Here is a 12,169-nt window from a genome sequence, read left to right as displayed (position 1 = left end):
CAGCCACACATCACAGACACACACACACACACACAATTCTCACCTAGTCTCCCACATCTGTGTTTGCAAATGAATGACGGTTGAACGTCTTAATGAAATCAGGTTTCTCCTCTGTGTCGCATGTTGCTCTGTCCTTCAGGATCTGCTGCCTGTCTGCTCTCAGACTTGAAGCTCGCCCTCCAGCCCCACTTCTGGGTTTCAGTCTCCTTGATTTTGATCACTCCTCTATACACCAAGTGGCTCCTTCTTGCCTTTCCCCATGCAGGCATAAACCCTGTTCTATTTCATCTTCCTGTGATAGGCACATTTCATCTGCATTTTGTTTCTTTAAATAGCACCTCTTGGAGCATGCATCATAGTATATCAGATTGAGTCTGCACCTTGCAGTGCCAGCGCCGTTTCAAGTCCCAGTTGCTCCACTTCTGATCCAGTTTCCTGCTGATGTCCTGGGATAGCAGAGGGATGACCCAGGTGTTTGTGTCCCTGCGCCCACATGGGAAGACCCCAGCGAAACTCTTCGCTTCTGACTTCAGACAAGGAAAACTCTGGCCTTGCAGTCTTGTGGTCAGTGAATCGGCAGATAGAACATCTTTCTCTGTGTCTCACCTTCAGTGGGGCCTGAGAAGCTGCATTTCTAGCTGGCCCCTGAGTGGTCCTGCTGTTTTCAGGGCAGCACTCTGAGCACTTCAGCTCCGTCACGTCTTTTCTCCCGGATCTGCTTGTCATCGCAAAAGTGTGATGATCACCCAGAACGAGTGACGAGCGTGTTCACGCACAAAAGAAAGAAAATCACAGCAATGTGCTACCCACAGACTGAAATTGTACAAGCTCTGCGTTGCAGGCAGTGGCTCAACCCACCACCTGACTACAGGCCCTGTACACTCCACTTCAATAGGTGGGACGGGTAGAGGCAGATATGACAATTTGGAGGAATTGTAAATGGTTTGTGGGAGGGAACTCAATGTTTTTGAAGAATATATACAGTGTCCTGGGTCAAAGTCTGGGCTGAACAGTGTGGACAGGTATGCGGAAGAATCTGTCCAGGTGTGATAACAGTCAGCCATGGGAGTTCAGTTGACAGAAACTCAGGGAAAGGAATAAATGCACTCGTATCCTCTTTGTTAACTCCTGACAGGGAGCAGATTACGAAATGCTGCCCAAAGCCTCTCCTGACCTTGATCAGAACTTACCTTTAAGACCTTTTCATTTCTTTTAGACCAGCCAGCTCAGCAAACCTAAAAACACCGTGTTTGAAGGCCAGGCATTCTTTGAGCCAGGCAAAACCTAGTTGAGCATCCGACTGTCCCCATAAGCCCCTCAGGGTCATCTCTCACTAGGCCGAGTCACCATCACTGCACCCTTGGCCCTGGATGCCTCCTTGAGCTCAGGAGGTCCACTCCTGTGCCTTTAATCCTTTCTGCAGCCATCTGTTATATGATGAATATGAATGCCTCTGAAATCCTCTCATGGCTTCCTTACTCTGGTAAGCTGCTGACCCAAATAGTTAATAAAGGGTATTTGGTTCGCTCTGATCTCCAGCCTCAGGGCTCCTCCCCCTGTTCTGTCTGCAACCACAAAGTTCTTTTTGTTCCTCAGGAAGCCGTTCCCCCACTTGCAAGGCCTTTGTGAATCTACCCGTCCCCCCTCCACTCACACACATTCCTTACTCCCCAGCCTCTCCTACTGTTCTGGACTCCTGCATTCTGTACTGCATTCTTTTTTTTTTTTTTTTTTTTTTTTTTTTTTTTTAACTCATTTTCTAGTCCTACTTTCCTTCACGAGGAGACGGTTCCTTCTGCCTCTACTTCTTCCCTCACTCTCAGGGCAGCAGTGACTTCAACACACTGGCAAATAGTCGGCACATGGAGGCCTGACTTAGGGCGTGCTCAGTGCAGCTGCTGCAGCATCAGGATAAATCTGACAGCTGCTGTTCCTTAAGTTAGATGTTGACCATGGAAGGAAGGGAGGAAGGGAGGAAGGTAGGAAGGATTTTCCGCCCTTCAAATTGAATGAAAATGCATAGATAAACATTTCAAAAATTGTTCATTACAGAATTTTGGAGGTGAGCAATACTTTAGAAATATGACCCACTTGCATCGTTTCCGAAGGAAGGAAGCCGATTGTTCGGAGGATATTACTGTTGCGTGTGAGGTCACTTACGTCAGTGGGTGACTCTCTTCGTAATGTAGCGAACACATTCTCTGAGTAGAACTGAAGTTTTTAAAATTGTTTTTTGACTTTTTATTAGCAACTAAGGACTAGGGGTTTTATATCTGGCAATTTTGTTTTAATCATTCACTAGCAATCAAAATCAAATAAATCAGAAATTTCCCTTAGCATTGCCCCTGTGAGGTTGTGACAAGGAGGAAATCTTGGTCCCCTGATGTCTTAGTCATTTTATAGGGTCACAGTTTATGGTAACAGTGGGAGAAGGAAATTATCTGGCCAGTTACAAGTGCTGTATATAAGAAAACAATATTGTCAAGTAAGGTTCTATTGCTTTTATGAATTTCTGAAGAAGTAAATTTAACGGAGCTCACTATCACTGGACTTTGTACATATATCTGTTTATGAATTCAATAAAAATTTCACTTCTATTTGTTCAACTTAGCTATGTGTAGAGTGTTTCTCAAGCACAGAGCTCAATAGACACTGTAAAAATCTGAAAATTATAATAATTACATAAGTAGCACAATTGCAGTGGGCTTCCGCTAAAGAAGATAAAGGTTTGTTGATTATGGATTATAAAATAAATTACTTTCTGTTAAACACCATTTTCTAAATATCTTTGTACTGATGTTTCTGCTTAAGCTGAACATGTCTACCCTCCATTGTGATTTGAGGAGCTCCGAAGATTCTTCAAAAATTATGTTCTTCCTATGGTTAACTAGCTACTGATTTCCAAAATGCTACAGTTAACCTGTTGGACTAATGTTTCAAACCCCATTAAATACAAGGGTTATAAAGGATTGAATAAACCAATTTGAATCGTTGATGTCTTGGTTTGAATTAGTTTATCAGGGTCACAAAGCAAGAGACAAAGGAAATTGGAAATGGGACCCTCATGATATGGAGAAAAACAAGGAGACTGGAATTGTTACGAGTGTGGTATGTGAAAGCACAAGCTGTCACTCACCTAGTAAACCTGGTGAAACCATGGGTAAACCTGGGTCCTAACCATGATGCACACTCACGCAGGACTGTCTTAGCAGGTGACAGAGAGGGAAAAACTTTCCACACTGTGGCTGGCAGTCAACAATTTTCTCCATATGTTGTTTGAGAGGACTCTTATCTTCTTCCTGGGGAGAAGACCAGAGTCCTCGCACAAGCCCATCCCCACATTTCTTACTTGAAACCTTCATTCTTGCTTTACGTCACCTTCTGCCCTACATCTTCAAAAAAATGTTTTTGTTTATTTGAAAGATTGCATTACAGAGAGGGAAAGACAGAAGAAGAAAAAGAGAACCTTCTATTCACTGGTTCATTCCTCCAGTTGCCCATAGTGGTCATGGCTGAGCCAGGTCAAAGCCAGTATCCATTCAGGTCTCCCAAATGGATGGTAGGGCCGGACATACTCGGGTCATCTTCTGCTTTTCCCAGGAAAATCAGCAGGAGGCTAGATTGGAAGTTGAGCACACGTGACTTGTAGCATGACTCATATGGAATGCCAATGCCACAGATACCAGCTTTACCTATTATGTCACAGCGCTGACTCCCCATTCAACATCTTGATAACAAAGTAAAATGAATTTTTCAGGTTTAGGCAAGGGACGCAGGATGAAAGGATGTTATGAAAAACTGTATGTAGCAAATATTTTTTTAAAAAGATTTATTTGAAAGTTTCAGAGAGAAAGATATTTCGTTTACTGATTCACTCCCCAGATGGCCACATGGCCAAGCGTGGGCCGGACCAAAAGCTGCATCCGGGTTTCCCGTGTTGCTGGCAGGAATCCAAGCACTTGAGTCACTTTCCACTGTTTTTCCCAGACCATTAGCAGGGAACAGTATTTGTAGTGGAGCAGTGGAGACACAAGCCAACATCCAAAGGGAATGATAGCTTTGCAGATGGTGGCTTTACGTGGTATACCACAATGCTGACCCCAATAAATATAGTGTTTATCTCCATACAAGTCAAAATCAAACCATGCAATCAGAGCAGTATTATTGGCACAATGGTACCTAAAATGCTTCTTGTGTTTTTGTGTGCATCCAATATTTTCAGGTATTTAAATGAAAATTTTTTTTCAATTTTGTTATGAAGAAGCCAATTACTACAGTGATAATCCAGTAATCTACAATTTAATTTAATGAAAGGATTTATCTAATGCAGAATAGTTGTCATTCCTCACAAAGGGCCGTTGAGCATATGAAATGGGGCTTTTCAAAAGTAAAATATGCAGAGGTATAAACTATAAATGTATGAAATAGTGGAATACCACCTTTTTACATTGTCTATGTGTGTTAAAATAATAACATTCTAGGTAAATTACGTGAAGCAAAATATTTGAATTACTTCTACATTGTTGCTTGTTCAAGCGATTAACTGGAAGGCTTAACATGACCTATGTGGATTGAGTTTGCAGCTCATTGTAAATTTTACTAGACAGTTACATTCTGAAGAATTTGACATGATTTACATGAACTTTGACTTTTTGTGTTATTTCAATTATAGATGTTTGAATCAACTTTATTTTGGAAGCCGATACGATTTTGATATTGAAAAATCACATGGCTTTTTCTGTCCTCTTGAGTATCACCTTGAATATTATATCTGTGCTATTTAGCACAATAAAAAAATATTCCAAACTATTTTGATATTCCTGAAGGGGATGATTTCTGAAGGGAAGTGTATCTAACTTGGTGAAAGATAAGAAACCACCTGAAACAGTCTCTGGACAATTACTATTCAGTTTAGATTTGTCTTATGTCTGTCCATAATTGGCTACCAAAAAATAATCATTCACCATAGTGACCGTTAAGCACATGTGCACATGTTTCAGGCAATGCTAGGCTCAGACTGGACACCTACATGACTTTTCAGTCTTGGGTAGTTGAGAATGGGTGGCATTGAGGTTCATATATGAACCCAGCAGTAATTTAAGTTAAAGTAAATTTAAAATATTTAAGTAGGACTGGCTAAACAACCATGCCATGCAACAGGAAATATGCATGCACTATGAAAAAAAGCAAACACATTCACATCATTTACACTATTGCACACATTTTGAAGGTCACAGCCAACACTGAATCTCAAAACTCTACCTACTGTTGAGTGTAACAAAATGCCATGTGGGATGTTTTCTTGTGTCTGAAATTAGCACATTTAACACAAGGTTGAAAGACATTCTGTTTTGGGTTAAGGGAGTTTTTCAGTTTTGGTTGGTTTCTACCACCAGTTACATATGACACAGTAATGAAGTCATATATATATATATTTTTTTTTTCAGAGTGGCTTAAAGAATTGCAAAAAAGTGAGTTGGCAAAAGCTTTCTTAAGTGAGAATTTGTGACTCTTTTTCAGGTAGAAAGTAAAAAGTAGAGCATTTCTGGGCCCGGCACGATAGCATAGCAGTTAAGGTCCTCGCCTTGAACACGCCGGGATCCCATATGGACGCCAGTTCTAATCCCGGCGGCCCCACTTCCCATCCAGCTCCCTGCCTATGGCCTGGGAAAGCAGTCGAGGACAGCCCAAAACTTTGGGACCCTGCACTCATGGGAGACCCAGAAAGAAGTTCCTGGCTCCTGGCTTCGGATTGACACAGCCCCAGCCGTTGCGGCCACTTGGGGAGCAAACCATTGGACGGAAGATCTTCCTTTCTGTCTCTCCTCTCTGTATATCTGCCTTTACAATAAAAATAAATAAATCTTTAAAAAAAAGAAAGAAAAAAAGTAGAGCCTTTCTGAGGTTATATACACTCGCTTTGTTCTGTGTTTGCAGACATTCTATTTTTGTAACTGCAGCCGTGTAACTGATCCTTCCATCACCTATGATGTCTTTTGGTATAAATTTTATCTCATCCTCATTATTACCAATGCATTAGCTTCAAATTTGGATTTATTCATCTTTCATTTCTACTAATGCAAAGTCAAACAATGCTGTGCATTAAAGCGATTGTTGGCTTATGATCTATGGTGTCTGGCCTAATGACTTCTGTTTGAGTCTGAAAAACTGAATCACTTCTCTGCTTTATGTCAGAGTAAAATTAGCAGAAGCCATAAGGGAGGCTTTGTATTAAGCATTTTGAGTCTCACCCCCCCTATGCCCTACCACACATTAGTTCCACCACAAGGATATATAACCTTAAGCTCTCCTTGGACCCTGGGGATAAACTATGTTGTATGTATGAACCAAGAGGTAGCATAGGAAATCAATTCTGCTTTACTAAACTACTATCAAAAAATATATTTACGCATTTATTTATTTGGGGGTGGTGGGGCGAGGTAACAGTGAGGACCATGACCTTAATTTGTATGATATCTTGGAGGTGACTTACGAACTTTCTAAAGGTCTTGTGCCCTCACTGAGGCTCCACGGAGAGCAGGGCTGCGCCAGGCCTTAGGAATGCCGAACTGTCATTGTTCATGGACTTCTAGGGAGCCGCTAGTCGTGTCTGTTTGCTCAGGATCTCGCCAGTGCTCAGAAAGGTCGGCTTCCTTTGAAACTCCTTCGATCAGATTAGAAAGTGACCTTTAGCAAGATGTGTGTCTTCCACTTTGCAGTTCGGTAAAAACCAAAGTACTACATGTGTAGGAAACATTTGGAAATAGTTTTTACAACAGGAAAATGTGAAAAACAGCCACAACCTGCATGGCAAGCCGTGACCCAGGAAGTTGACTTTCTTTCTTTTCTTTTTCTTTTTTTTTTGAAGATCTTTTATTTTAATCGGAAAGGCAGATGTTCAGAGAAGAGACAGAAGGATCTTCCACCCTTTGATTCACTCCCCAAGTGGCCTCAATGGAGTTCTTTGCACTCCCAAAGTGCAAAGAACGTCAAGTCCTCAATGGAGCTGAGCTCATTCTAAGCCAGGAGTCAGGAGCCTCCTCCAGGTTTCCCACACAGGTGCCAAGCCTCAGAGCTTTGGGCCACCCTTGACTGCCTTCCCAGGCCACAAGCAGGGAGCTGGATGGGAAGTGCATTGAAAACTCAATTACTTGTCAGAATACTATAGGTTTAATGTTACTAAGATTTGTAAGATCTGTTAAAAAAAAAAAAAAACACCCACATACTTTACCAATTAAAAAATTGTCAGGCAAGCGCTTTGCTCACTTTGGAAGCATCCATTCCTTGCTTCAGTGCCAAGTTCTTATTACAGAGATAGCCAAGAATGATTCTCCTTTTTAAAGATGTCTCAGGGACCAGGGGGGACGGAGGATTCCATTGATCAGCTTAATGGAGCCACACGGTGTATAGAGTGATTGGAGCAGAGCGCCCCTGTCGGCAGCCCTGGGAATCACTCACTGGGCAAGTGTGGAGACAGCTCTGAGCAGTGTGCTACACCCACAGAGGGCAACAGCACAGCCCCTCAAAATGGAGAGTTTTCAAAGGCACGATGCTCGGTGTCTTTTCAGAACTATGTGAGCTTGTCTAAAATAGAAAAGCTGTAGATACTCATCATGTCCTTTTTTAAGATTATACTCAATCATTTTTATCCCAACAAGAGCAAAGAATGTCAAGACTCAGTAGGTGCTAATTCAGAATAAAAGGTAAGATTATGTTCTGGTTTGCCACAAAGATGAGATGTCAGACAAATTTGTGTCTCTAAGCATTAAAGCCCAGCACAATCAATAAGATGTAGGAGCACCAAACTGTATTCATGCATATCTTCAGGTATGCATAAAATAGGATAAAAATGGAAATAGATTTTCTTTTTGTGTATTATGCCAGAATAGGAGGAAGATTTAACTGTAGAATGTCTTGCTTTCCTTTACAGACAACTACTACGGAACTCCGAAGCCTCCAGCAGAACCAGCACCATTGTTGTTAAATGTAACAGACCAGATACTTCCAGGAGCTACTCCAAGTGCAGAAGGAAAACGGAAGAGGAATAAATCCGTGAGCAACATGGAGAAAGCAAGTATAGAGCCTCCCGAGGAGGAAGAGGAAGAGAGGCCTGTGGTCAACGGAAATGGAGTCGTGGGAACGCCAGGTGAGGCAGCCCCGTTTGCTCCAGCCTCACTGGTTGAGTGAAGAAATGTTTATCTGCTTGTGAGAATCAGAGTGACACAGAAAGAGAGAGAGCAAGAGTCGAAAACAAAAAGTCATTTTCCATCAGAGGTCACGTCCTAAATGGGTACGATGGCCGTAGTTGGGCTAGGTTGAAGGTAGGAGACTGATACTTCATCCAGGTTCCCTGTATGGCTGACAGGGACCCAAGTGTTTAAATATATATATTAAATATATATTGAATATAAGTGTTTAAATATATATATGATATATATATGTCCAATGATCTTCAGGTGATTATTATATCAAAGAGGAAGGTCATGATTTCTGCATGTACCTTGTCCTAAATTGGACACATTTATTCAACTTTCTTAATTTTGGCTCTCATTTACACACTATAAATGTCACAGAGCAAATGGTTTAAAACTCTTAGAAGATGTTCTAAGTATTGTGTCAAGTTTTGAGGGTTTATTTCATTAATATTTGAAACAATCTAATCATCGAAGCGTGGTTGTATTTGCAATGCCACGTACAGAGATTGTATCGTGTGACCAGTTAACAGCATCACCAGATGAGGTTCTCAGATTGTGGAAAACTACTGAGCCCCGGCATGTGTGTGGGAAAAGAATGCAGACTTTAACATGTACGGTTTGAAGGCACTGACCCTTGTACAAAGAAAAGAACAGTTAGGACCTTATGATCTGTCAGACCACACGGAAACTCTTAGGCACAAAATTAAGACGTATTTGTGCAAGATATTGATTTCGTTTTTTTCTTATATTTAATGCTAAAGAATACCAAAAACAGTTTTGATAAAACTGTTTGTCATCAAATGCAACAAACAAACAAGAATACCTGTGACAGTCTGTTGACCTTTTGGAGGAGGTTAATAAAATCCAGTTGTACTAGCTTCTTTTTTGATAATGGCATAGGAGTGAGTATTACACAGCTAAAGGCTCTTAGCGTTTGGGTCCTCTGTACATGTTATTCTCGATATCTGTGACCTCTACTTCCTTACTGTTTACATTTTTATTTTTTCCTGTATTGATTCCATACCAACATAGTGTTTGAATTTTATGCCCAATTGAAGATACAACATTTTTATGATTTTTTATCAAACAAAACATTTTAAGAATTACTTATATTGTTTTCCATGACACCTTTTTTATTTAAGTGCAAGGATTCTCCTCCTGCCTTCCTCTTTTCTCCCTCTTCATTTTTGCCTCTCACCATTTCCCCCCGTATTATCATGGTAGTATAGCCCTTTCGTAACAGTGACAAGTTTAACATTCTGCCACTTAGATTCATCATGGAATCATAGGTGTACACCAAGAGAAAAAAATCTAGTATCATATTGTTACGGTATATATAACTGCTTCAATGGCACTCCCCCTTTTATTCAGGAGTGGAGACGCCTCCTGCAGAAATCTCCATTATACAGTCTCCATTATACAGTTCATCCATGAGAATAAATGTGTGTGCTTGTTCACCTTGGTATCTTTGGCTTTCTAGTTTGCCTCATATCAGAGAGAGCATATGTCTGTCCTTTTGGAATTGGCTTATCTCACTGAGCATACTGCTATCTAGTGGGGACCATTTTTTGCAAGTGATAGGGTATTATTCTTTTTAATGGCTGTGTAATGTTACATGGAATAGATGTGCAACTTCTTTATCCATTCCTCTTTTAATGGGCATCTGGGTTGTTTCCATGTCAAGGAAAGCAACTTCATAAGCTTACTCTAATAACCTTCTTCAAAATACCTGCAAAAATGTTCTTCATGGGATGTAAAGAAGCCAGAAGTTTATATGTACTCATCAGGGACAGAAGCCTTAAACTGCTGTCATCTGTATGACTCAGAGGAGGACCAGCTCTCCCATTAACCTCTCTGCAGGAAACTGTGTATCTGACCTTCAATACCATTGACTTTTAGATACATAAATGCTAAAATGTAACTTGCCTATCACAAAATATGTGTGCAGTTCAATAACTTTTCTCTTCTGATTCTGAAATGTCTGTGCAAATTGTTTGCTTTGCGCCCTATAGCAAATTAATTGTAACTAAGCGGATAGTAAACAATTTTCCTAGTGGATCTTTTTTTAAAAATATTTTTATTAAAAGTCAGATTTACAGAGAGGACAGACAAGAGAGGGAAAGACCTTCCGTTCACTGGTTCACTCCCCGCATGGCTGCAATGTTAAGAGTTGAACCCATCGAAAGTCAGGAGCCAGAAGTTTCTTCCCAATCTCCCACATGGGTACAGGGTCCCAGGAACTTGGGCCCTCCTCTGCTGCTTTCACAGAACGTAAGCTGGCAGCTGCATTGAAAGTGGAACAGCCAGGAATAAACCCAGTGCCTATATGGGGATGCAAGTGCTTGAAGGGGGAAGATTAGCCTATTGAGTATAACATTGGCCCTGATCTTTTTCTCTAACAAGTTCCCTTTAAAAGTATGTATGTATATATGTATGTGTGTATGTATGCATGCATGTATGTATGTATGTATTTAAAAGTCAAGGTTACAGAGAGGTGGTGACACAGAGAAATATAGAGAGATTTTCCATCTACTGATTGACTTCCCAGATGGTTGAAATGCCCAGAGCTAGACTGGGCTGAAGCCAGGAGTCAGGAATCAGGAACTTGTGGGTCTCAAACACGTTTAGCAGTGGTCTAAATGCTCTGGCAATCTTCTGATGCATTTCCCAGGCACATTAGTACTATGCGCTGCTAAAGTAAGCACATCTCAAACATATTATCTGAGGACTGGATCGGAAGTGGAGAAGCTGGGACTCTATCTTGTGCCCATATGGGATGTTCAATATTGCAGACAGTCACCCCTTTACCCACTATATCGCAGCACCTGCCCCATGTCAACCTTTGAGAGAAGCAAAACAACTTAGCTGAGTTCAAACAGTAAGCACAGAAGGAACAGATTTAGAAATTGGAGACCAATTATGCAACTTCCTACTGTAACACTTTGTGGTTAAGGTTATAAAGCAGATGGCCCTGGCTAAAGTCAGATATTGACGTATAGTTCATTTCTAATCTGTGTGGGCCAAATGACATGAAGCACTTTAGCTCCACAGATTCTGAAACTGGAAGGGTATTGAATGGGTAAGGGACTGAGGCAGGAGGAGGCAGTACATTGTGAATCTAAAGAGTATTATTCTGTCCTGTTCACATTTTCAACGTGAGAACAAGGTGCTTTCCTGTTAGGAAGGATTCTTGGGTGCCAAGGAGAATGGATCAGGTTGGACTTTTCCTCCTGTCTCTTTGCCATCTGACTGTCCAGTGACACTTGCCAGAGACAAACTCTAGGTTATCTAGCAGTCAACAATGCTCTCCCTGGACAAGTGGCTGTCTACTATTTTCTTCTCTTCTGTTGTGGAGATGAAAGACAATCAGACAGGTGTTTACCTCATGTTCCAAGATGGGGAACAACCTCCAACAGGAAATTGGTTAATCATCTCTTATTAAAAATCTTTTGACAGCCATCATCTTTAAAAGTATTTTTTCCCTCTTTACTTATCCAATAGAAAGGTGGGATATTTTTTAACTTCCTCTTATATATGTTTTCTCAACACTTCACTTTTTGAATTTCATCAATTTTTATTTCCATTACAGAAACGTAAAAAAAAAAAAAAAAAACTATTTGCAAAAGAGAGCTTTTTTTTTTTCTCTCTACTGCTTTACTCCCTCAATTTTCACAACAGCCAGGATTGGGCTGGATCTAAACTGGGAGCCAGGAGATGGGAGTTCAAGCCAAGTCTCCCTTGTGGGTGGCAGGGATCCAGTGTCTTGAGGAACCACTGATACCTCCCAGAATCTCCACTGGCAGGAGGCCGGAGTCAGTAGTAACAGCCAGTAGCAAACTCACTCTCTGCGATGTAGGACGCAGGTGTCTTAACTAATAACAGCTGTCCCTCCTGCATAATATCTTTGTCTTGTCCTTATTTTCTTGCTATGCACATTCACCATGTCTATACCACATTTTTATCATCATCCAGTC

At 41.0% G+C, this 12,169-nt stretch overlaps 1 protein-coding gene across 1 annotated transcript in view; it reads left to right on the top strand.

Moving 5' to 3' along the window:
* The window catches only part of MAGI2 (membrane associated guanylate kinase, WW and PDZ domain containing 2), a 902,006-nt gene that overhangs the window by 573,048 nt on the left and 316,789 nt on the right, over window positions 1-12,169 (top strand). Inside the window, exon 4 of the mRNA XM_058657499.1 lies at window positions 7,931-8,146. Coding sequence (XP_058513482.1) covers window positions 7,931-8,146 — 216 coding nt within the window. The remainder of the gene's footprint in view (window positions 1-7,930; window positions 8,147-12,169) is intronic.

Source organism: Ochotona princeps, chromosome 32, assembly GCF_030435755.1.
Source record: "Ochotona princeps isolate mOchPri1 chromosome 32, mOchPri1.hap1, whole genome shotgun sequence".
In the NCBI taxonomy this organism is placed as follows: domain Eukaryota; kingdom Metazoa; phylum Chordata; class Mammalia; order Lagomorpha; family Ochotonidae; genus Ochotona; species Ochotona princeps.
This window is presented reverse-complemented; position numbering and strand designations above follow the sequence as displayed.